Genomic DNA, 27,181 nt, shown 5'->3' on the forward strand with positions numbered 1-27,181 from the left:
GTCCTTCTTGTACAGGTCACCTCTGGGCCAGAAGAGATCCCAATGATCCAAGTAGCTGAAGCCCTCCTGCCTACACCAGCTCTTCAGCCACGCATTCATTTGCCTAATCCTCCTATTCCTACCCTCACTAGCACGTGGCACAGGGGGTAATCCTGAGATTACAACCCTAAAGGTCCTGCTTTTTAACCTTCTGCCTAACTCCCTATATTCACTTTGCAGGACCTCATCTCTCTTCCTGCCTATGTCGTTAGTACCAATATGGATCACGACCTCTGGCTGCTCACCCTCCCCTTTCAGAATGTCCTGCAGCCGCTCCGAGACATCCTTGACCCTATCACCGGGGAGGCAACATACCATCCTGGAGTCTCGTTTGTGGCCACAGAAATGGCTATCTGCACCCTTTATTATAGAATCCCCCATCAATATAGCTCTTCCACCCCTTTTCCTCCCATGCTGTCTTCCTCAATGAAGACAGACACGAAGTATTTGTTCAGTTTCGCTGCCATTTCCTCATTCCCCATTAAAAATTCCCATCTCTGCCTGTAGTGGGCCCACATTTGTCTTTGCTAATCTTTTCCTTTTTACATATCTAGAGAAGCTTTTACAGTCTCTTTTAATGTTTCTCACTAGTTTACTTTCATATTCTATTTTCCTTTTATCAGTTTCTTGGTCCTCCTTTGCTGAATTGTAAAATTGCTTACCACTTTTTGGCAACTTTATAAGCCTCTTCCTTGGATCTAATACAATCTTTAACTTCTCTTGTTAGTCATGGTTGGATCACCTTTTCTGTAGGGTTTCTGTGCCTCAGAGGAATGCAGATTTGTTGTAAATCACATATTAATTCTTTAAATGCTGGCCAGTGTCTGACTACGGTCATAATTTTTAATGCAGTTTTCCAATCTACCACAGCCAATTTTCCCCTCATATCTTCATAGTTTCCTTTGTTTAGATTTAAGAGCCGAGTTTCGGATTGAAATACATTACTTTCAAACTTAATGTAAATTTCTATTATTAATTAGCCCTTTCTCATTGCACAATACCAGATCTAAAAATAGCTTGTTCTCTAGTTGATTCAACATACTGTTCTAGAAAAGCATCTCGTATAAATTCCAAATATTCGTCTTCCAAAGCATTAGTGCTAATTAAGCTTACCCAATCTATATGTAGATTGAAGTTCCCCATGATCACTCTAATACCCTTGTTACATGCACCTCTAATTTCCTGATTTACACCGTGCCGCACATTACCACTACTATTTGGTGGCCTATAAACAACTGCTACCAATGTTTACTGCCCCTTGCTGTGTTAGGTCTACACAAACTGATTCTACAACTTGATCCTTCAATCTAAGATCCACTCTCACTAATGTACTCATCACATCCTTTATTAACAGCGCTACCCCACCACCTTTTCCTTTTAGTCTATCCTTCCTAAATGTTGAATACCCTTGAACATTCAGTTCCCAGCCATGGTTATCCTGCAGCCACATTTCCTAATGACAGTTAGATCATACCTGTTTACTTCTATTTGAGCTGTCAATTCAGCTACCTTGTTGCTACCTTGCTCTCTTGCCTTCTCCCCTCTCTAAATTATCACATCATCCCTGAATTGATCCCTCGCCCCCACTATTTAGTTTAAAGCCCTCTCTACCGCCCTAGTTATACAACTCACCAGAAAAGCCAAAAGACTTGCAGGTTGATAGGTAAATTGGCCATTATAAATTGTCACTAGTGTAGGTAGGTGGTAGGGAAATATAGGGACAGGTGGGGATGTTTGGTAGGAATATGGGATTAGTGTAGGATTAGTATAAATGGGTGGTTGATGTTCGGCACAGACTCGGTGGGCCGAAGGGCCTGTTTCAGTGCTGTATCTCTAATCTAAAAAAAAACTCTGGTCCTGGCACAGTTCAGGTGAAGACCCCGCCCCCAACAGTACAGCTCCTACTTTCCTTAGTACTGGTGCCAGTGGCCCATGAATCGAAACCCATTTCTCCCACATCAAACTTTGAGCCACGCATTTAACCCTCCAATCTTATTTACTACTCCAATTTCCTCGTGGCTCAGGTAATAATCCAGTGATTATTACCTTTGAGGTTCTGCTTTTTGTTTTTAAATTTAGCTCCTAGCTGCTCATTCTCCTTGTGCAGAACCTCTTTCCTAGTTCTATTTATGCTGCTGGTACCCACGTGGACCACAACAACTAGATCCTCCCCCTCCCACTGCAAGTTCCTCTCTAACCCTGAGCAGGTGTTCCAAACCCTGGCACCAGGCAGACGACAGTCTTCTGGACTCTCGCTCTTAGCCGCAGAGATCGGAGTCTATCCCCCTAACTATACTATCTCCTACTACCACTACATTCCTATTTGCTCCCCTGCTTGAATGGCTGCCCATACCACAATAAATTTGCTCATCTATTCTGCAGCCCTCGGCACTCATCCATACAAGCTGAAAGTACCTCAAATCTGTTGGGCAATTGCAAGGGCTGGGGCTCCTCTACTTCTTCCTTCATAGCCTTGGGTCCAAACATGGACAACGATGCTGAATTCCAGAGATGAAGAGCGTGACTGCCCTTGACATCAAGACAGCATTTGACTAGGTGACATGAAGAAGCCTTGTTAAATTGAAGTCAGTGGGAAGTGGGGGAAAATTTTCCACTGGTTGTACCGAGCACAAAGTAAGATGGTTGTGGTTGTTGGAGGCCAATCATCTCAGCCCAGGACATTGCTGCAGGGGTTCCTCAGGGTAGTGTCCTTGGCACAACCATCTTCAGATGCTTCATCTATGACCTTCCCACCATCATAAGGTCAAGAGTGATGTTCACTGATGATTACAACTCCTCAGATAATGAAGTAGTCTGTACCCATATGCAGCAAAACCTGAATAACACGCAGGTTAGGACTGATCAGTTGCAAGTAACATTTGCTCCACACAAGTGCCAGGAGATGACCATTTCCAACAAGAGGAATCTAAACATCTTCCTTTACATTCAAAGGCACGGCCATCGCTGAATCCACCACCATCAACATCCACTAATCAGAAATTTAACTGGACCAGCCATATAAATACTGTGGCTGTAAGACCAGGTCAGAGATTGGGAATTCTGTGGAGAGTAGCTCAACTGCTGACTCCCCACAGCCTTTCCATCATCTACAAGGAACAATTAAGGACTGTGCTACAATAACACTCATCAGCCAGTCTAGTATGGAAAGCAAGCGTGTGCTGGATTTTTTCTTTCTTATCCCAAATACAAACCACAACATGTGACATGCCCATAAACTAAATCACCCAAGAATGCTGCGCCCTGTGTTCCTCCTATTATGCAGTCAAATAGCGGCTGTTCAACAAGTAAAGCTTAACTTATGTTTAAATTTCAAGTACTGTTGCTTCATGCCAATGTTCTGTACCCTTACCCCTTTGATAAAATTTCACATCCCAGATCCCAACCTGTAGGATGCCCATAAAACTGCAGTGAGCGTTAAGCAAAGTGAACAGGTACAATAACATACCGGTGTCAAGTTCCGTATCTCTTCCATGACGCGTGGCCAGAAAGTCTGGAGCAAGTGTTGGGCTTCACTGCTGCCACTTCCCTGAGAGGCTGTACTAAATGAACCATCTGCAGTGGCAGACATTCCTAACCTGCAAGCAATCAGAAGCAAGAGTTTTTACACACCCTACTGATTACAAAAGATGCACTAGAAATTCTAAGCCTATATGTAATAACATGAAGGCCTTTTCTCAAAGCACATTTTTACAACTAGTTTTGTTATACAATCATATCTTTAAAGCAATCTGAGGTTTCAGTGCAGGAAACGTCCTGATTGTGTACACGCTATAAGCTCTGTGCCTTTGTAAGAACATAAATCATTAACCAGAGCATCTGTAAGTCAAAACATCATTGAGGCAATGCTGTTCTGGAACAATGGAGACTCCTCTACACCTATCATGCATTCATGCACCCACCCATCATGCAGTCATCCATTCAGCCCCTTTTCAGAAAGGGTTATCTCAATTTTCTCCCTTTCCTGAAGGCCCTTGTTCTTGCTGGAATATGATTCCACAAGTGCCAACAGCCTTCCCAAGCCTCATTTAAGGTGCCAAACTTCTGTCAGAGCCTGGAGAGCAAAATCTAGTCATCTGTTCAATCATAACAGAGCATCAGGCTGAGCTGATGCTGTCTTATGCTGTCTCCACATGCGACAGCCACTTTCTAGCAGATGCCTGTCTGTCTCACTTCCACACTTAGTACTTACATTTACCAACACAGGCACTGAGACACAGCAGCCCGTGTACAAGTATTTATTTCTCTCCATGTGACTGAGCAGGTAGCCTTCTCCACAACTGTGCTAAAGGCACTACCAGGCACAAAACATGGCTGTGGGTGAAATATGTAGCCTCCACAGCATCTTCATAGAATGGTTACAGAAGGAGGCCATTCAGCAGGTTGTAACCATACCAGCTCTCTGCAAGAACAATTTTGCTAGTCCCAATCCCCTTCCCTTTCCCTGTAGCTCAGCATTTTCCCCCTCTTCAGGTGCTTATCCAAGCCCCTTTTGAAAGCCACATATGAATCTGCCTCCACCACACTGTCAGGCAGTACATTCCAGATCTGAAGCACTCGCTGTGTAAAGACATCTTTCGTGTCTCCACTGATTCTTTTGCCAATCACCTTAAATCGGTGTCCTCTGGTTCTTGATCCTTCTGCCAACAGAACAATTTCTCTTTATCGACTCTGTCCAGACCCCTCATCATTTTGGAACGCCGGAACAACTCTATAAAATCTCCTCTCAACCTTCTCTTCTCTAAGAACAACCTCAGCTTTGCCAATCTATCCTCATAACCGAAGCCTCATCCCTGGAACCATTCTTGTAAAATCTTTTCTGCACTCTCTCCAATGCCTTCACATCCTTCCTGAAGTGTAGTGCCCAGAATTGGGCACAGTATTCCAGTTGAGGCAGAATCAGCGTTTTATAAAGGCTCATTATAATTTCCTTTCTTTTGTACTCTTAGCCCAACTTGTAAAGCCCAGGATCCCAATGCCTTTTTAACCACTTTCTCAAACTGCCTTGCTACCTTCAACAATTTGTACACATTTCCCCCCATTGCTCTTTTCCTGCACCCCCTTTAGATTACATTGCCTTTCCTCATTCTTCCTACCAAAACGTACCACTTCACCACATTAAACTTCATCTGCCCCGTGCCTGCCCATTCCACCAACCTGTCTACATCTTGAAGTCTAACACTATCCCCCTCACAGTTCACAATACTTCCAAGTCTTGTGTCATCTGCAAATTTTGAAATTGTGTCCTGTACACCCAACTCTAGGCCATTAATGTAGATCAAGAAAAGCAGCTGCGCTCGTACCAACCCCGGGAAACACCACCGTATACCTTCCTCCAGTCTGAAAAACAACCGTTCACCACTACACTCTGCTTCCTGTCACTCAGCCAACTTCATATCTATGCTGCCACTGTCCCTTTTATTGCATGGGTTTCAATTTTGCTGACAAGCCTGTTATGTGGCACATTATCAAACGCCTTTTGGAATTCTATATACACATCAACCCTCTCATTGCCTTTTTTTGGTGAGGTAATCAAGTTAAACACGATTCGCCTATAATAAATCCATGCTGACTTTCCTTAATTAATCCAAATTTGTCCAAATGGCAATTTTGGACCAGATTATTGTTTCTAAAAGCTGGCCTGTAGTAGCTGGGCTTATCCCAACACCCTTTATTGAATATTTGCAATTCTCCAGTCCTTTGGCACCACCCTTGTATCCAAGGAGGACTGGAAGATTATGGCTAGTGCATCTGCAATTTCCACTCTTACTTCCCTCAGCATCTCATTTGGTCCAGTGACTTATCAACTTTTAAGTACAGCCAGCCTTTCTAATACTTCCTCTATCAATTGTTAGCCCATCCAGTATCCCAACTACTTCCTCTTCTCCTATGAGTTTGGCAGTATCTTCTTCCTTGGTAAAGACAGATGCAAAGTACTCATTTAGTACCTCAGCCATTCCCTCTTCCTCCATGCGTAGCTCCCCTTTTTGGTCCCTACTCATCCTAACCCCTTCTCTTACTATATTATTTATATGCCCATAGAAGACATTTGGATTCCCTTTTATGTTACCTGCCAGTCTCTTCTCATACTCCCTCTCTGCGCTATTTTTTTTTTCACTTCCCCTCTGAACTTTCTATATTCAGCCTGATTCCCATTTGTATTATCAACCTGACATCTGTCATATACCCCCTTTTCCTGCTTCACCTTACTCTCTATCTCTTTCGTCAGCTCGGTGAGGAAAGATGGAGGTAGCCCAGCAGTCTAAATTAGTCTTCGGTCCCCCAAACTTCAGCTTTTGGAGATCCTAAATGGTTACATGCAAAATCATTACTACAGATTTTCAATGCTAAATTTACAGAGTTTACCCTCCTTGCTCATTGGGCAATACAGAAAGCTTTTCTTCCTTTTATCTTATGGGATCCATAAACAGTGAATACTCAATAATTGAGAAGCTAGTCCAGAGCTCAGAATTAGAATCTGGCCTGCCACTGAATTTAGCATCTGGCAGCCAACTTCAGTATCAAGCTATTAAGACCATCACAAAGAAGTAGCTAACATTATACTGTAGCCAACCCCATACTTATATGGAACATACGTGCACACACCTAACTTCAAGGATGGCCAAATGCAGGAGTTCCCATTCAGCATATTGGCATCAGTAAGTCACAGAAAATAAAACTCACTTGAACAAATGCACTTTATTGTTAAGTGATGTGATAACTCTTATCCTGACACTTCGAGTTACTCCGGTCACTGACAGGCATAACCCCAGCTTTATTCAGCTCAAAAACCTCTCCCCAAACACAGACCAAATCTGGAAGAAATAGAATGATTACTCTACTGGTCAGTGTTTTTCACAGCTCAAGGGGTAAAGCTATGAAATTTTCACACATTCAATACACTTCACCAAAATCCAAGAGACAACACTGGAATATCATGAGTCAAATGGAAAGTGGATAGCTTAGATCCAATTTTCAACATCAACATCAGTTCTCCCTGGGTTTTCGCCGGGTGCTCCGGTTTCCTCCCACCGCCAAAGACTTGCAGGTGATAGGTAAATTGGCCATTGTAAATTGCCCCTAGTGCAGGAAGGTGGTAGGGAATATGGGATTATTGTAGGGTTAGTATAAATGGGTGGTTCTTGGTCAGCACAGACTCGGTGGGCCGAAGGACCTGTTTCAGTGCTGTATCTCTAAAATAAAAAATAATAAAAAATAGACAGATCCATATCAGCTACGGAGGCAATGTTATCAAATGTGGAAATATATGCCATTTATAACTGTAAACCTGACTGAAGCACCAGGTAAGGGATGTGCACGGTCCCACCATCCTCTGGAGAAGAAAATTGGTCCTCTGACAGTCTTGCTTACAAAATGAGCAACACTATTAAACTCAATTACTTCTGAACTTGGTAACTTTAAAAGGAAAATCCATCACTGGTCAGAATTTTTAAAACTTCCCAAGTTATACATTTATTGGCACTTTAAACTCAAACTGTCACATAAGTTCAGTGAACCCAACCCTTGAGTGCAGGGTAATTAGTTACCTCTAAAAGGAATATCTTTGTGGAAAACAAGCATTTTTTTTTTCTAAAACTATTTACATTAGACCAAATGCATACACGTGAACAAGCACCACCGAACTTTACCTGCACGAACTCCCTGCGAGCTTTCAATCTGGATTGGTGAACAATACTACAGAATGCACAAGAATGGTCACGTATAACATAATTAGCATTTCCCAGATTATAACACTGCTCCAGAGGTGGAAGGTGTGCTTAGCTATCCTTGCTAGTACAATTTGTATTGGTTAAGGAAGGGATAAGGTACATTGAAAATCACAATATTAGGCAGAGGCAACACACAAAACACAACAGTTTTATAAAACAAAAATAGTGTTTGACAAATCTACTAAAGTTTTTTTTTAAAAAAGGGTGTAGCTAGCACAATAGATAAAGGGGAACGAGTGGATGTAAAATAATTAGATTTTCGGGAGGCATACGATAAGGTGCCACAGAAGAGGTTGTTACACAAAATTAGGGCTCATGGGATGGCATGGATTGAGGATTGGTTAACAAACAGAAAACAGAGAGGAGGAATGAACAGGTCATTTTCGTGATGGCAGGATGTAACTAGTGGAGTGTTTAATAAATCCATTAGATCAGTGCTTAGGAACATAGGAGCAGGAGTAGGTCATTCAGCCATTCAATATGATCATGGCTGATCAATGTCTTTTTCGCACTATTCTCATATCGCTTTATGTCATTGGTATTTAGAAATCTGTCAATCTCGGCTTTAAACATACTCAATGACAGAGCTTCCACAGCCCTCTGGGGGTAGAGAATTCCAAAGATTCCCAACCTTCTGAGTAAAGAAATTTCTCCTCATCTTGGTGCTAAGTGGCTTCCCCCTTATTTTGAAATTGTGTCCCCTGGTTCTAGACTCTCCAACTAGGGGAAACATCTTACCTGCATCTACCCTGTCTATCCCTTGTATTTTGCAGGTTTCAATGAGATCACCTCTCATTCTTCGAAACCCTAGAGAATACAGGCCCAATTTCCCCAATCTCTCTTCATAGGATAGTCCTGCCATCCCGGGAACACGTTTGGTGAACCTTCATTGCAATCCCTCTAAAGCAATAATATCCTTCCCAAGGGCAGGAGACCAAAACTGCACACAGTACTCTAGGTACGATCTAACCAAGGTAATACACAATTGAAGCAAGACTTCACTACTCCTGTACTCAAATCTCTTGGGATAAAGACTAGCATACCATTAGCCTCCCTAATTGCTTGCTGCACCTGCATGTTAGCTTTCAGTGTCTTATTGACGAGGACACCTAGGCCCCTTCATACATCTACATTTTCTAATCTCTTACCATTTAAGAAATACTCTGCAGATCTATTCTTCCTACCAAAGTGGATAACCTCACATTTTTCCTCATTATATTCCATCTGCCATGTTATTGCCCACTCACTAAGTCTGCCCAAATCCCCTTGGAGCCGCTGTGCATCTTCTTCCCAACACCTAGTTTTGTGTCATTCGTGAACTTGGAAATATTACATTGGTCCCCACATCCAAATCATTAATATATACTGTGAACAGCTGGGGCCTCAAGTACTGATCCTTGCAGTACGCCATTAGTCACAGTCTGCAAACGTGAGAATGACTCGTTTATTCCTACTCTGTCTTCTGCCTGTTGACCAATCCTTAATCCATGAGATGGCTTGGCCATGTGAGCCGCATGGAAGATGGCAGGATCCCCAAGGACACATTGTACAGCGAGCTCGCCACTGGAACCAGACCCACCGGCCGTCCATGGCTCCGCTTTAAAGACGTCTGCAAACGTGACATGAAGTCCTGTGACATCGATCACAAGTCGTGGGAGTCAGTTGCCAGTGATCGCCAGAGCTGGTGGACAGCCATAAAGGCGGGGCTAAAGAATGGCGAGTCGAAGAGACTTAGCAGTTGGCAGGAAAAAAGACAGAAGCGCAAGGAGTCTGTCACTCTAGAATTGGCCTTTATAGCCACCACAGGCGCTGCTGCACAAACCACTGACCACCTCCAGGCACTTACCCACTGTCTCTCGAGACAAGGAGGCCAATGAAGAATCCATGCCAGTATATTACCTCCTATCCCATGTGCTTTAATTTTGCTAACCAACCTCCCGTGGGGACTTTATCAAAAGCCTTCTGAAAATCCAAGTATACTACCTCCACCGATTCCCTTTATTCAATTCTGTTAGTAACATCCTCAAAATACTCCAACAGGTTTGTCAAACATGATTTCCCATTCATAAATCCATGTTGACTATGCCCAATCGGATCATTATTATCCAAGTGTCCATTTATCACATCCTTTCAAGGATTCTAGCATTTTCCCTACTACTGATGTGAGGCTAACAGGTCTGTAGTTCCCCGTTTTCTCTCTCCCTCCCTTCTTCAATCGTGGGGTAACATTTGCTATCTTCCAATCTGTAGGAACCGTTCCAGAACCTATAAGATTTTGGAAGATCAGCAATGCCTCAACTATCTCCATAGCTACCTCTTTCAACACTATGGGATATCAGACACTGGGCACTTATCAACCTTCAGTCCATTAATTTCTCCATTCCAACCTTCTTACTAATACTTGGGCCTGAGTTACTTACAATCTATATCAAGATGAGAACACCAAGTGTAATATATCCAAATTTGCTTATGATACAATGTTCAGTGGAAAGTAAGATGTGAGGAGGATATAAAGAGGTACTGCAAAGAAATATTCACCCAAAACCTCTGTGCTTGCTGACCTATGCTGGCTCCCAGTTAAAAAAAAACCTCAATTTTAAAAGTCTCATCCTTGTTTTCAAATCCCTCCATGGCCTAGCCCCTCCCAATCAGTGTAATCCTGTCCAGCCCTACGACCCTCCGTGATATCTGCACTCCATTAGTTCCAGCCTCTTGAGCATCCCTGATATTAATTGTTTCACCATCAGTGGCCGTGCCTTCAGTTGCCTAGGCCTGAAACTCTGGAATTCCCTCTCTAAACCTCGCTGCCTCTCTACCTGGCTTTCCTTCTTTAAGGCACTCCTCGAACCTAACCCTTTGACTAAGATTTTGGTTATCTGATCGAATATCTCCTTAAATAAAAACGGAAAATGCTAGAAATACTCAGCAGGTCAGGCAGCAACTGTGAAGAGAGAAACAGTTAACTTTTCAGGTCGATGAGAAAGAAAGACTCTTATGAGAAGGATGCAGCTTTCATGGCTAACTAAGGAAGTTATGGTGGTACCAAATTGAAAGAAAAGACACACAATGCTGTGAAGATAAGTGGTAGGCCAGAAGATTGGCAACATTTTAGAAACCAGCAAAGGATGGCTGAAAGAGAGACAGGGAGAAATTAGAGTATAAAAGTACACTAGCAAGGAATATAAAAACAGACAGCAAGAGCTTCCACAAGTATATAAAAAGGAAGTGAGTAGCTAAAGTAAGCATGAGACTGGGGAATAAATAATAGGAAACAAGGAAATGGCAGAGACTTAGAACAAGTATTTTGTATCTATCTTCACAGTAGAAGACACAAAAGGCATCCCAAGAAAAGTAGAAAATCAAGAGACAAAAAGGAAGGAAATTAAAATAAACACTCGAGAAAAAGTATTAGGAAAACTAATGAAACTAAAGGCTGACAAGTCCCCTGGACCTGATGACCTGTATCCTAGGGTCTTAAAAGAAGTGGCTGCAGAGATAGTGGATGCATTGGTTGTAATCTTCCAAAATTCCCTAGACTCTGGACAGATGCCAGCAGATTGGAAATCGCAAATGCAAAACCGCTATTCAAGAAAGGAGGGAGACAGAAAGCAGGAACATAAGAACATAAGAACATAAGAAATAGGAAGAGTAGCCATTCAGTCCCTCGAGTCTGCTCCACCATTTAATAAGATTATGGCTGATCTGCTTGTGGCCTTAACTCCACTTTCCTGCCACATAAAAGGTCACAGACTTGAAACGTTAACTCTCTTTTTCTCTCTCACAGATGCTGCCAGACCTGCTGAGTATTTCCAGCATTTCCTGTTTTTATTTGCATGTTGAGTATTTGTTTTAATTGCAACTTGCAATTAAAACAATGAGTTGAAATTGCCAATTTCTCCTGGTCTTAAACTGGAGTATGTTTTCAGTTGGAACAGATGCAATTTAGATCATTGCATTCTGAAGGTTAGCAGGAGGTGAATAGCTTGGTTGAAAATGTACCGAGACATCAGTATGATATTTTAAAGGTACAGAGGTGAGTAGTGTACCTCCTAAATGCCTGGCAATACTGTTATCAGACTTAGCAGTAGGATCTAGATCTTAAATTATGCCACTAATATACTGCTCAGCTATCTCTCTTCAAGCAGAAGAGGCAGAGAGAGATTTGGCTAAGGGATCCTTCAAAGGGATCATTAAGGTAAGGTTAAAACAAAAACAATTTAGCAGCTGCTTTTAATGAGGGCTAATGACTTTCCCTCAGCTGACTGAAGCAGACTCAATAGTATGCTGCTCAAAGGAATGTAGGGAATTGAGGGAGTGTGGGACTAAGGAAGCAGTTCCACCTGTTCTACACCCAGGTGCAAGGTGAATATAGGAACTGCACAGTCAAATCAATACAAGGTTTCATTTGCAACTATCAGTCTGGTTACAGACTCCAAACCAAGTGTTGGGGGTTTTCAGCAATATATACTACAGACATGCAGCTGGGGAAGGGGACAGGAGGTCAGCCTGCCTGCAAACAGAATAAGCATCAGACTTAAAACACAGTGCCACAGGCAGCAGCAGTTTAGCTACACCATGATGCTTAGCATCAGTGGCAGGCAACACAGTGAACACCAGAAGTAAGCCTTCAATGCTTCCTGAAGCATATACACACCTTATATAATGTTACAACCTCCAAAGACAGTGCTGTAATATGAACAGGAAGCAAGAAACCAATCTTGTAGCACATGCACAAATCTGAAATCCCGGTAACTACAACAAAAACATGAGTTTGACATGGAACAGTTGGAAGACACTCAAACCCTGGGATTGTGTTGCAGCCTCATAACTACCTTGGATAAAGTGTGACACATGCCACTTACTTCGACGTGAAATTTTAAAAATCAAGCATGGAGAAAGTTACTGTAGACATGACCCTGCAAACGATTCTACCTGTCTTTAACGGCTGTACCAAGTGCACAACAATTAGAGAGTCACTGCAGAACAGGGCACAGTGCATACAGACAAAGTAGGTCTGCAAGAACAAACCATAAATTGGATTCAGAAAAGGTGCCCGAAGGCTGGAAAGCTCAATGAGACTGCAAGATGAGAGAACAGAAGTAGACAGAAGCATCTGGATCCTACACATGTATTTTGCAAATAAGTTTCTACCCAATACGACAATAATTACACAGCCAAGCCTCACCTGACTTCCAGCACTCATACCCAAGCAGGAACTCTGCTGATATCTCCCTCACCCATCCCAAGAATATGTAGCTAATTGCAGAGGTACTACTGCAGTCCCAAATAAAATCAGTTAACTTAATCAGACCAGCAATCAACCAGAAGACATCGCTGGTACATATGAAAACTGGGGGAGCTACAATGCTTTTTTTCTTATCCTTGCTACATTGTGTGATCACCTCAGCTTGTCTTCTTCATAATCTAGCATTTGCACTGATAGAGACCAACTCTTCAGTAAACACCAGACTGTGGCTGGTGTTCCAATGGGTCTGCTACACCATCTGAAGGAATGCTTTTAAAAAAAAACTCATTCATGGGATGTGGGTGTCGCTTGCAAGGCCAGCATTTGTTGCCCATCCCCAATTGCCCTCGAGAAGGTGCTGGTGAGCTGCCTTCTTGAACTGCAGCAGTCCATGTGGTGTCGGTTAAAGGCCTGCTTGGGTCTGCAAATGGGACCCAACCCGAGCCCGACAGAGCCCCACCCGACCCGGCCCAAGTCCTTCCATTTTTTTCCCACGCCCAACCCGACCATCAGTTAACTTACCTTCCGTTTTTCACTTTGTTCCTTACCTGCACAAGCTTAAAATAACTGCAGCAAAACCACCTTTAAAGTCCAAAACATAAATTAACATTAGAGTCACTTACCTGAGGTGGTAATAGCGTGTCCGATCTGGCCCGACCCGAGCCCGAATGCCGGACCCGGAAGTGCGACCTGACCTGAACCAGATACATGTCGTCGGGTCCCGTCGGGTTCGGGTCGGGTAGCAGGCCTTTAGTGTAAGTACACCCAAAGTGCTGTTAGGGAGGGAGCACAGGGATTTTGACCTAGTAACAGTGAAGGAACGGCAATATAGTTCTAAGTCAGAATGGTGTTCAACTTGAAGGGGAGCTTATAGGTGCACCTTGTAGATGGCACACACTGCTGCCGCTCTGCGCCGGTGGTGGAGCGAGTGAATGTTTAAGGCAGTGGATGGGGTAATCAAGCAGGCTGCTTTGTCCTGGATGGTGTCGAGCTTCTTGAGTGTTGTTGGAGCTGCACCCATCTAGGCAAGTGGAGAGCATTCCATCACACTCCTGACTTGTGCCTTGCAGATGGTGAGCAGGCTTCGGGGAGTCAGGACGCGAGTTACTCGTCACAGAATTCCCAGCTTCTGACCTGCTCTTGTAGCTACAGTATTTATATGGTTGGTCCAGTTAAGTTTCTGGCCAATGGTAAACCCCAGGATGTTACTGATGGGGGAATTCACCAATGGTAATGCCAATGAATGTCAAAGGGAGACAGATTCTCTCGTTAGAAATGGTCATTGCCTAGCACTTTTGTGGCACGAATGTTACTTGCCACTTATCAAGCCCAAGCCTGAATCTTGTTCAGGTCTTGCTGCATGCGGGCACAGACTACTTCAGTATCTGAGGAATTGCAATTGGTACGGAATGCTTCGCGACTTCCTCTGGCTAACACTGAATTTCTGCCATGCTGTTTTACTTGGATGGTTATAGCACTTCAGGGCTGGGCAAAAGGTTTTAAAGTTATATTGTGCTCAAGTGTAAACACTCATTTAATTTCATGGTTTACTTGCAGATTAGAGAAGATTTTTCCTTTAAAGAAAATATAGGAACATAGGAGCAGGAATAGGCCATTCAGCCCATCGAGCCTGCCCTGCCATGCAATATGATCATGGCTGATCATCCACTTCAATGCCTTTTTCCCCACACTATCCTCATATCCCCTTATGTCAGTTGTATTTAGAAATCGGTCGATCTCTGATTTAAACATTCTCAATGACGGAGCTTCCAAAGATTCACAACCCTCTGAGTAAAGAAATTTCTCCCTCATCTCTGTTCGAAGTGGCTTCCCCCTTATTTTGAAATTGTGTCCCCTGGTTCTAGACTCCCCAACTAGGGGAAACATCTTTATTTAGTTCATTATTATATTTTTTTATTTATTTAGAGATACAGCACTGAAACAGGCCCTTCGACCCACCAAGTCTGTGCCAACCATCAACCTCCCATTTTATACTAATCCTACATTCCTACCACATCCCCAACTGTCCCTCTATTCCCCTACCACCTATCTATACTAGGGGCAATTTACAATGGCCAATTTACCTATCAACCTGCAAGTCTTTTGGTGGTGGGAGGAAACCAGAGCACCCGGCGAAAACCCACGCAGACACAGAGAGAACTTGCAAACTCCACACAGGCAGTACCCAGAATTGAACCCGGGTCGCTGGAGCTGTCAGGCTGCGGTGCTAACCACTGCACCGCCCTTAAAAGAATCTTACCTGCATCTACCTGGTCTATCCCTTTAATTATTTTGTAGGCTTCAATGAGATCGCCTCTCATTCTTCGAAACTCCAGAGAATACAGGCCCAGCTTCCCCAATCTCCCTTCGTAGGATAGTTCCGCCATCCCGGGAACAAGTCTGGTGAACCTTCGTTGCACTCCCTCTGTGGCAATAATATCCTTCCTAAGGCAAGGGGACCAAAATTGCACACAGTACTCCAGGTGCAGTCTAACCAAGTTTCTATACAATTGAAGCAAGACTTCTACTCCTGTACTCAAATCCTCTTGTGATAAAGGCTAACATACCATTAGCCTTCTTAATTGCTTGCTGCACCTGCACGTTAGCTTTCAGTGACTTAATTGACAAAGACACCCAGGTCCCTTTGCACATCTACATTTTCTAATCTCTTAGCATTTAAGAAATACTCTGCACATCTATTCCTCCTACCAAAAAGAGGATAACCTCACATTTTTCCACATTATATTCCAGCTGCCACGTTCTTGCCCACTCACTAAGTCTGTCCAAATCCCCTTGAAGCCGCTTTGCATCTTCCTCAACACACATTCCCACCTAGTTTTGTGTCATCCGCCAACTTGGAAATACTACAATTGGTGCCCTAATCCAAATCATTGATATAGATTGTGAACAGCTGGGGCCCAAGCACTGATCCCTGCAGTACGCCACTAGTCACAGCCTGCCAACGTGAGAATGACCAGTTTATTCCAACTCTCTGCTTTCAGCCTGTTAACCAATCCTTAATCCATGCCAGTATACGACCTCCTATTCCATGTGCTTTAATTTTTCTAACCAACCTCCTGTGGGGGACTTTATCAAAAGCCTTCTGAAAATCCAAGTATACCACATCCACTGACACCCCTTTACCAATTCTGTTAGTAACATCCTCAAAAAATTTCAACAGGTTCGTCAAACACGATTTCCCATTCATAAATCCATGTTGACTATGCCCAATCAGATCATTATTATCCAAGTGTCCATTTATCATAACCTTTGGAATAGATTCTAGCATTTTCCCCCAACGACTGATGTAAGGTTGACAGGTCTATAATTCCCCGTTTTCTCTCTCCCTCCCTTCTTAAAATAATGGGGTGACATTTGCGACCTTCCAATCTGCAGGAACCTCTCCAGAATCTATAGAATTTTGCAAGATGGTCACCAATGCATCTACTATCTCCATAGCTACCTCTTTCAACACTCTGAGATGAAGAATGTTAGGTCCTGGGGACTTATCAACCTTCAGCCCCATTAATTTCTCCAATACAGCCTTCTTACTAATATTAATTTCCTTCAATTCCTCATTCCCCCTAATCGCTTGGATTTCCAATTCTGGGAGATTTCTTGTATCTTCCTCAGTGAAGACAGACTCAAAGTAATCATTTAGCTTCTCTGCCATTTCTCGATTCCCCATTATAAATTCTCCTGACTCTGCCTATATTGAACCCACATTCGTCTTAGCCAAATGTTTCCTTTTTATGTACCTGTGTAAGCTTTTACAGTCAGTTTTTATATTTTTTGCTAGCTTACACTCATATTCTATTCTTCCTTTATCAGATTTTTCGTCCTCCTTTGCTGTATTCTAAAATCCTCCCAATCCTCAGGTTTACTACTATTTCTGGCAAATTTATAGGCCTTTTCTTTTAATCTTATACAATCCTTAACTTCCTTTGTTATCCACGGTTGACTGCCTTTACTTTTGGGGTTTTTGTGCCTTGAAAGAGTATCCATTGCCCATGTATTGTCATACCTTTTAATGTATTTTCCCAATCCACCTCAGCCAATTTGCCCCTCATAGCTTCATAATTTTCTTCGTTCAAATTTAACACCCTGGCTTCAGATTGAATTACCTCACTTTAAAACATAATGCAAAATGTTATATTATGGACACTCATCCCTGAAGATTCTTTTACAGCAAGGGTATTTTTATTTTATTTATTTTTATCCATGCCACATGCTCTAATCTCCTGAGTAATACCATGCCCACACTATCACTACTGTTTAGTGGCCTATAAACAACTCCTACCAATGTTTGCTGCCCCTTGCTATTTCTTAGCTCCACCCAAACAGATTACACATTTTGTTCTTCTTTTCGGAGATCCTCCCTTACTAATGTACTGATCCCATCCCTTATTATCAGTGCAACACCACCTCCTTTTCCTTTTAGCCGGTCCTTCCTAAATGTCGAATATCCTTGAATATTCAGTTCCTTGTCTTGGTCACCCTGTAGCCACATTTCTGTTATGGCGATTAGATCATACACATTTACCTCTATTTGGGCCTTTAAATCATTACCTGAATGCATGCAGCATTGACAACAAGGTATGAGTGCCCTTAACCTGGTCCTCATGACATTCTGCATTCTAAGCCCAGTTGATGCTCACCTTTGTTTCGCCTGCCTTCTAATGTCACTTGCTACTTTTTCTACCTCCTGTTACCAGCTTTGCTTCTTTCCAATTTGAGTTACCCCTCAGGTTCCCATCCCCCTGACAAGCTAGTTTAAACCCTCCCCAACAGCACTAGCAAATCTCCCTGCAAGGATATTAGTTCCGGTCCTGTTAAGGTGTAGCCCGTCTATCTTGTACAGGCCCCACTTGCCCCAGAACTGATCCCAATGCCTCATAAATTTGATGTCCTCCCTCCTACACCATTCTCCAGCCACGTGTTCAATCGATCAATCCTCCTATTGCTATGCTTACTGGCACGTGACACTGGGTGTAATCTTGAGATTACTGCTTTGGAGGTCCTGCTTTTTAATTTCCTTCCTAAAATCTGCTTTCAGGTCCTCATCCCTCTTCCTACCTATGTGATGTGGTCCACATTGGGACCAAACTTCTGGCTGTTCACGCTCCCCCAGAAGGATGTCCTGCAGCTGCTCTGTGACATCCTTGACCCTGGCACCAGGGAGGCAACACCCCATCCTGGAGCCAGATTTACTGCCGCATTAACGTCTGTCTGATCCCCTGACTATCTAATTCCCTATCACTATTGCTCTTCCACTCTTCTTCCTCCCTTCCTATGCACTGTGGTGCCACAGACTTGGCTCTGGCTGCACTCCCCAGAGGAATCATTGCTCTCACCAGTATCCAAAATAGAAAACCGATTAGCAAGCAAGATAGACTCAGGGGACTCCTGCACTGCCTACCTGGTTCTCTTCGACTGCCTGGTGGTCACCCACTGTAGTAATACCTTGTTGCAGACAATAGGCTGATTAATGGGACAGCAACAGCCTACAGTGGATCAAAACACAATAAAACTATAAAAGTGAAAAGGTTGGATTGAAAACGGAAAGATAAATATATTGACACTTGTAAATTGACAAGATACTTTGGCGTTTGAGCTGCAACAAAAAACTTCTTTAGCAAGTCAAATTTTCCAGCCTAACAGATAAAGTAACCAACTTTTAATATGGAATTATGAATTAACGGGTCCCCATTAGATATAGGAATATTTTTGCACCCAATCTTATCAAGGCTAGGTACAGCATGGGTTATATGTACAAAAGGTTTTCTAGATAACATTGAGTAAAATACTCCCAGGTCAGACAAATACAGAATAAAGTTCTCTCATGTACTCTCTGGGTTCAATTCTGGGTACTATCTGTGCGGAGTTTGCAAGTTCTCCCTGTGACCGCGTGGGTTTTTGCCGGATGCTCTGGTTTCCTCCCACCGCCAAAGACTTGCAGGTGATAGGTAAATTGGCCATTGTAAATTGCCCCTAGTGTAGGTAGGTGGTAGGGAATATGGGATTACTGTAGGGTTAGTATAAATGGGTGGTTCTTAGTCGGCACAGACTCGGTGGGCCGAAGGGCCTGTTTCAGTGCTGTATCTCTAAATAAATAAAATAAAACTAGGAGGAGTAGTAGTTTGTACTATGGGCTCATTTCCTCTTCAACTTGGGTTCAGGCCGTTAAACTCATTTCCTTTAGGACTTACAGCTAACATCCCATTAGTCCAGAGAAATCTTGCATTTGCACATACGAACGTACGAATAGGAGAAGTAGGCAATTCAACTCCTCTAGCCTGCTCCGCCATTCAATAAGATCATAGCTGATCTGTTTGTCTCTAATGCCACACTCCCATCTACCTCAGATAACCTTTGATTCCCTTGCCTAACAAGAATCTATCTACCTCCGCCTTAAAACTATTCAATGACCCCGCCTGCACCACCTTCTACGGCAGACAGTGCCAAAGTCGCACAACCCTAAGAGAAAAGATTTCTCCTCATCTTTGTCGTAAAAAGGCAACCCTTACTGTTAAAACAGTGCCCCCTAGCTTTGGACTCCCCCACAAGAAGAAACATCCTTTCTACATCCACCTTGTCAAGACCGGTCAGGATCTTATATACTTCAATCAAGTCTCCCCTCACTCTTCTAAATTCCAGTGAATGTAAGCCCAGTCTGTCCAACCTTTCCTCATAAGACAACCCACTCATTCCAGGTATCAATCTAGTAAAACTCCTCTGAACCGCCTCCAATGCATTCACACCCTTTCTTAAATAAGGGGACCAAAACAGCGCACAGTATTCGAGATGTGATCTCACCAATGCCCTGTATAACTGAAGCACAACATCCTTACTTTTATTTTCATTTCCTCTCGTAATAAAAAGGATAGCATTCCATTTGCCTTTTTTATTACTTGCTGGACCTGCATACTAACCTTTTGTTACTCACGCACTAAAACACCTAGATCCCTCTGCACCTCGGAATTCTGCAGTCGCTCTCCATTTAAGTAATATTCTGCTTTTTTATTCTTCCTGCCAAAGTGAACAACGTCACATTTTCCCACATTATACTCCATCTGCCAGATTTTTGCCCACTCACTCAACCTATCTATATCAGTCTGCAACCTCATGTCCTCTTCACAGCATACTTTCCTACCTATCTTTGTGTCATCTGTAAATAGCTACCATGCCATTCCTCCCCTCATCTAAGTCATTGATCTAAATTGTAAAAAGCTAAGACCCCAACATAGACCCCTGCTGGACTCCACTCATCACATCCTGCCAATTAGAAAATCATTTATGCATACTCTGTTTTCTGCCAGCCAGCCAATCTTCTATCCATGCTAATATGTTAGCAACTACACCATGAGCTCCTACTTTGTGCAATAACCTTTTATGTGGTACCTTGTCAAATGCCTTCTGGAAATCCAAGTACAGTACGTCAATGGGATCCCCTTTATCTACTCCTTCAAAGAACTCCAATAAATTGGTTAAACACGATCTCCCTTTCACAAAGCCATGCTGACTATTCCCGATTACCTTGAGGTTTTCTAAGTGCCCAGCTATAACCTCCTTAATGATCGATTCTAACACCTTCCCCACGACAGATGTCAAGCTAAGTGGCCTATATTACCATTTTCTGCCTCCCCCCCCACCCCTTGAATAGAGGGGTTATATTTGCTATTTTCCAGTCTGATGGAACCTTTACAGAATCTAGCGAATTTTGGAAAATGAACACCAACGCATCTACTACTTAATTAGCCACCTCTTTTAAGACACTAGGATGAAGCCCATCAGGTCCCAGGGACTTGTCAGCTCACAGCTCCATCAGTTTGGTCAGTACCACTTCCCTGGTGATTGTAATTTCGTCAAGTTCCTCTCTTCCTTCCATCTCCTGATTTACAGCTATTACTGGAATTTTTTCGTATCCTCTACAGTGAAGACAGAAGAAAAATATTTGTTCATTTCATCTGCCATTTCCTTATTTTCAACTATTAACTCCCCATTCTCACTCTCTTGAGGACCAACACTCACTTTACTTACTCTTTTCCTTTTTAAATACCTGTAAAAACTCTTACTGTTTTACGTTTCTAGCTAGCTTCCTCTCATACTCTAATTTCTTTCTCCTGATTTACCTTTTAGTCATTCTCTGTTGTTCTTTATATTCTGACTAATCATCTGACCTGCCACTCATCTTTGCGCAGTTATATGCTTTTTCCTTCAGTTTGATGTTTTCCTTAACTTCTTCAGTTAACCACAGATGGTGGGTCCTCTTGGAATTTTTCTTTATGGTAGGAATATACTTAACCTGAGTATTCTGAAATATCCTCTTCAATGTCTGCCACTGCTTCTCTATTGATCCATCTTCTAGCCTAGTAACCCAGTTCATTTCATAGTGTCTTTTATCTCAAAATGTTCCAAATTGGATGTATTACTTTGAAGTTATGATCACTGTCATTATGTAAACAAATACAGCTGCCATTTTGTACAAGTAAGATCCACAAAGAGCAATGAGATAAATAACCAATTGGAGGAAGAATATTGGACATGATGCTACAGAACTTTCTGCTCGTCAGATAGCACAGCAGTACCTTTTAAGATCCGCTGAACCAATATTCTGGGTTCACTGTCACATCGAAAAGATTAAACCTCTGACAATACTGCACTAGAGTGCTAGCCTGGTTTGTGCCCAAGTGGGGCTTGAACCCATAGCCTTCTGATTTAGACGCGAGTGCTATTCACTGAGTCAAGCTAACACCTGTAATGCAGTATCCAGTCCCCATGATTCTAATTTCAATGTCAGATACTGAGCCATGATTACAATTGGTTAAGAGTCTTGTTTTGGTTTCTTGGACAGAATTAAATATTTTCTCAATACATTCCAGGGTGTGGTTGGTCACTCAGAAATAGCTACAATTCTTGTCCCTTACATTTAATACAACTGGCAATTAAAATGAGTACTCCTGTATTTAAACGAAGGGTGGGGTGGCTGGTATTACAAAAATCAGTGAGAAACAGTCAACAATCAATGCCATGTATTAAAAACAAAAATTCAACAGCTGTTGTCAGGTACAATAACTTTAAGTGTATGTATTTATAATATTTAATGATACAACAAAAAACTGTACCACTGCTGGGAAGCATTCCACACAGGTTTTGACTATGATCCTGCAAGATCACACAAAGCAGTGAAAACTTCAATGCACAGAGAACAATCAATAAGGCTCTTCTCTGCCTCCAAAAACACCAATAAACTTACACTATCTGACAAAAAGCAGTTTGACGTTTGGGGGATTTGGGATATTTCAATTGCTCCAACAGGAAAAGATACCCACTTCTGACTCAACACAGCAGAAAGTTATCACAAATATACATGAAATACTAATTACTCCAGGAATTGGGCACTACTGTCATCATTTACAAATACTGGTGAATCTTAAATAATAAAAGCAAAATACTGCAGATGCTGGAAATCTGAAATAAGAACAATAAATGCTGGAAACACTCAGCAGGTCTGGCAGCATCTGTGGACTGAGAAGCAGAGTTAACGCTTCATGTCAGTGACCCTTCATCAGAACCGTTCTGATGGTGTTACATATCTGAAAATGAGAGCAAAGCTTCAGCAGTATCTGAACTTTAAGTATCAGACATTATAATGGCCGTCCAGTGAATCAATAAATCACCCTTGATCAATATACTATCAAATTGCAGCTTCATTTGTTTTACTGTAATCAAAGACCACTGGGGAGATACTCTTGCCATCTTACAGAATGTTTACTGCTTCAAACAAGGAGGTCAGCAATGCAGGAATTCAGTGAATCATGTAACAGGAATAATAGGCGTCAGCATTTTTGTTTTATTGGGTTACTCAAAAGACCCTACAGCTATCCCTTCAATTCAAAAATACTATCCTCACTTCCCCATTTGGGCATGCCAGTATCACCAATTTCAGACTGGCAGCAATACAAAGAGTTGTGCTTATGTGTATAACCGCAGCTCTAAGTTGTACTTGTGGGAGGCACCAGCATACCCCAAAATGAAATGGCTGTTTGTGATCACCATGTTACAATACAGCAATCCTTCAGGGTAGTGGTTGCTACTTACATGACAGCCTACCTTTGTTTTGCAACTGGCAATAAACTTAACCTGGCAGTGGAAGAATTGCACACACAGGTACATATTCTGACATTGCTTACAGATCCAAGATGTGGGCAGTAATGTTGCAGTATAAAAGAACAAGGGCTTATTGTGGAACCAACAATAAACCCATGCCTTGCGTTACAACAATGGAAACATTAGTGGACATGTAAAAATTGAGGAAGACAGCAGAATGCTTTCACCCAGAGACTTGGAGAGTTCTGGATAAGTTGGAGGGTCAACAGAAACATATCTCTCAAGAAACATATTTAAGAAATATTCTAAGAACATTGGCAGGTGGAGCTGATCAGAAACAAATGCTTGTTAGGAATAGGAAATGGGTCATTAAAGCCTAAGAATTTGTATGTTATGATGTCAGTAAGGAAATAGCAGTTCCCTCAGTCTCAAGCAATGTCCTACACACATGAGCCTTTCTCTGTATTTACCTGCCCTTTGGATAGGCAAAGGGTCAACTTCAAGGGGCACCATTCTCAAGGCTATGCTATACATTATACACAATGGCAGTGGGTTACTCATCACAACGTGTCCCATGGAATTAATTCACGTTGATGTGAATTATATATCACATGTTCCCAAAATGAAGTTTACCAGACAGAAGAGGTAGCATCTCTCAAAGTACCTTACCCTGGAGAACAATCAGCTTGTTAATGAGTGGATGGACAACTTACAGGAACTTTTTAAACCATCTTCAAACACTAGATTCACATAACTATTCCAATAAGAGGATATACTTACATCCTCTGCTCATTGTTAAAACAAAATCTGTCACAGACAATTTTTTTGGGCTCAACTCTCACCTTCTTATAGTGTGCATGAAGCAGCTGGTATCATTGTGCCAAAATAGTCCAGGAACAACCTTGTATTTGTTCCTTCATGGTCACAATTTCTCTTGAAACATTTTCAGCATGTTACAATAAGTTATCGATCACAATAACTTATCAATCACCACAGGTTATCGATCCTGTTAGTTTCCCTAACTGAAATCTTTTCCTCCAACTTACAAAACACACAGAAGATAATTGCATGCAAGATGGAAAACCCTATTGCAAAGTTATAATACATTTAACAAATGTAGCAAATGCTTTCATATCCTGCACTCGTTTCCACTCAAATGATTAATCACACCCTTTCAGCAGCTAACGAGGCAACTGTATTTCAAGGTCACTTACTTTCAGTTCAAGGCCCAACTGTGCTAACTTGAAGCACATTTCGCCAAACCCCTCACAACAGGAACAATGCAGGTCGCCATCCTAACACTATACAGGTAAGAATCCTAATGGACTTTTAGACAACTTGGAAAGTAAAAGTGTTGTTTACTGCTCCTTCGGTGTATCAATACTTAGCTTGAGAGGGGCTAGCTGGCTGAGCTATTCAAGCCAACATTCCAGTGACCTTCACTCAATATTCTCAAGCCAAACAAACACAGGTCAGGGCAATCGTCTGTTCCTCTCCTTTCACAAGATATTACATCTCTACATAACAGAGGAAGAACTACAAAATTTCAAGCGATTTGTCTATAAGAAGAATGCCACAAAATATCCAACAACAAACTGAAGTCCTAGGATCTGTAGTTAAAAAGTCACTGCCAATAATGGAAATACCATCAGACTACAAGCCAGTCTATAAAGAGACTGTTTATCAGAAGAGATTAGAAGGATTCCTGAACAATCGGGTTAACAAATATACAACTTTGAATGAATATGCTATCCCGTTTTGTCATACTGTGAAAAGTCTGTTGAACCTGCTAGTCTGGTCTGAACATACACTCCATAACCACTCTAGCCCACTGCAAGTCTAACAGTCCAAAATATTGCTTTCATACTTGACTTTTCTTTTAAAAAAAATCAGATTTTTTGGAGAGTGGTTGGGGGAGGGTGGTGGAAGCGAGAGAGAATTCAAAAGTACTGGATATTCACCCCCCACCCACCAAATCGACTTGAGTATTGTTCAAGTGTTTTCCTTAAAGAACTACAGATAAAATGTGACCAAAATAAAATCCTTCCTCAGCAGAACTAGGCCAAAATAATCAATATCCACTCACTAGACCTTAAGGAATTCAATATTGCTCAAAGCCCTTCGATTGTGATTAGTAAAAAAGAAAGCTGAAGGACACTGGAGAAATGTTGGAACAAGAGTCACACACAAGTCATACACTAATTTCGTCGGATTTTTGAGAGGGAACCACACCACCTTGCAAACCAACGACGCCGCATTAACTCATTCTGATTTAAGAAAAATCTCAAACTTACCCTAACATTCAGGTTCCCGATATGCTCTTCCCTCTCCTGGTCCGGGGGCGGGGGAAGGGAAGGAGGAATGGAAGACACTCCTCGGCTCCAAAAAAAAAGGCCAACAATCAAAAGCGTCTCAAATTCAGACAATCCCAAAGGCAGCTCCAGTGCAAAACAGACAGGGCACATTGCAAAGTAGAAAGCTTTCTGCTTTGAAGCCAGTAAGTGAACGCAATCGCCATTTTTCTTTGTCTTTCACTTGACCCCTGTCTCAGTAATAAACTCAGTACAACAAACCTGCAGCCTTTTTCCCCCACTGGCAAGTGAAGGCTGAAACTCAGCCCAACCTGCTACCCACTCAAGACCCACCTCCCAGGCACGTCAGCTTTCAATTGGCCCGCGACGGCACCGTTGCCTCCGAACCTGCGACCTGATTGGATGGCAGCCACGTCAATCGGCTCGCTATTTGACACTTCCGGTCTCAGGTTAGGTTGCCCTACAGAATAGGGGTCAGAGGAGATGGAGAGGCCTGGGTATAGGACGCACTCAACAGCAGCATTTACTGGGAAAAAACCTACAATGTAATTATAGGACTGTATAAATAAAAGGTCAGAGCGTTTTGCACTAAAGCCAATTAGTAAATCTTGCATTTATCTGCCAGTGTATTTGCACATTTCCCCTCGACAGTATTTGAAGGCGTTAGGCTTGGACTGCACTCCCCACCTCGCCGTGTAACCTTGCTTTGTTTCTCTCCATTTAACAGCGATGCGGCTTTTTTTTTTTGCAAACTTTCCGCCGTTTTTCCCTTCACCAAACTTGTCCCGCCCCACGGACTTCTCCATTGGCCAGCACTACTCTGCCAACATTCCATTCCAACGCCGCCATGTCTCCGATTGATCAAAAGCAACATCAATCATCAGAAATAGATCGCGTCATTCTAAATAATCCTTTCCCATTGATATTTACAGGCAGATTCCTCAAAAATATTTTAACAAGGCGCTTCAAGCTACAATTGCTCAAGCCACCAGTTTTGCAAAATTAAACATAGCTGCCACAGATAACTCCTGAGAGGTGGTTTAAACAAGAAAGATGTTCAAGAATATTTAAATATAGAGTTAAGTACACAAATAATTTATTGCATTCAAAAGGGAATTGCAGTTATATGAAAAGGAAGAATGTGCAGAGTTACGGGGAGAAGGCAGGGAAATGGAATTGAGGGAATTGCTCTTTCAGAGAGCCAGTGCAGACGCGATGGGCTGGATGGCTTCCTTCTGCACTGTAACAATACTGTGATTCTGTGATATCTACAATAAAACTTGGCCAAAGTGATCCCATTCTCTGCATCTAACATACATAGAAACATAGAAAATAGTAGCAGGAGTAGGCCATAGGGCCCTTCCAGCCTGCAACGCCATTCAATACGATCATGACTGATCGTCCAAACTCAGTACCCTGTTCCCGCTTTCTCCCCATATCCCTTGATCCCATTCGCCCTAAGAGCTATATCTAACTCTTTCTTGCATATATTTAATGATTTGGCCTCAACTGCTTTCTGTGGTAGAGAATTCCACAGGTTCACCACTCTGAGTGAAGAAATGCCTCCTCATCAGTCCTAAATGGCTTACCCCTTTATCCTTAGATTGTGACGCCTGGTCCTGGACTCCGCCGCCAATAATAATAATAGCAGCTCCGGGGCCAGACCAGGCAATTGCCGACATAGCGACACCAGCATCAGACTGGGCAACCACTGACACAGTAGCTCC

The 27,181-nt window shown here is 42.4% G+C and overlaps 1 protein-coding gene across 4 annotated transcripts in view; it reads right to left on the minus strand.

Moving 5' to 3' along the window:
• The window catches only part of nfyc (nuclear transcription factor Y, gamma), a 101,483-nt gene that overhangs the window by 72,079 nt on the left and 2,223 nt on the right, over positions 1–27,181 (minus strand). The window contains exons 1-2 of one of the 4 annotated variants that reach the window (XM_068011095.1): positions 25,437–25,528; positions 3,506–3,635 (exon numbers count right to left, since the gene is read on the minus strand). In XM_068011095.1, the coding sequence (XP_067867196.1) occupies positions 3,506–3,635; positions 25,437–25,444 (138 nt within the window). In that variant the 5' untranslated portion in view covers positions 25,445–25,528. Of the gene's footprint in view, positions 1–3,505; positions 3,636–25,436; positions 25,900–27,181 lie in introns of those variants that run through there. The other 3 variants (XM_068011097.1, XM_068011094.1, XM_068011096.1) reach the window with 3 other exon arrangements.

Source organism: Heterodontus francisci, chromosome 31, assembly GCF_036365525.1.
Source record: "Heterodontus francisci isolate sHetFra1 chromosome 31, sHetFra1.hap1, whole genome shotgun sequence".
NCBI classification, from domain to species: domain Eukaryota; kingdom Metazoa; phylum Chordata; class Chondrichthyes; order Heterodontiformes; family Heterodontidae; genus Heterodontus; species Heterodontus francisci.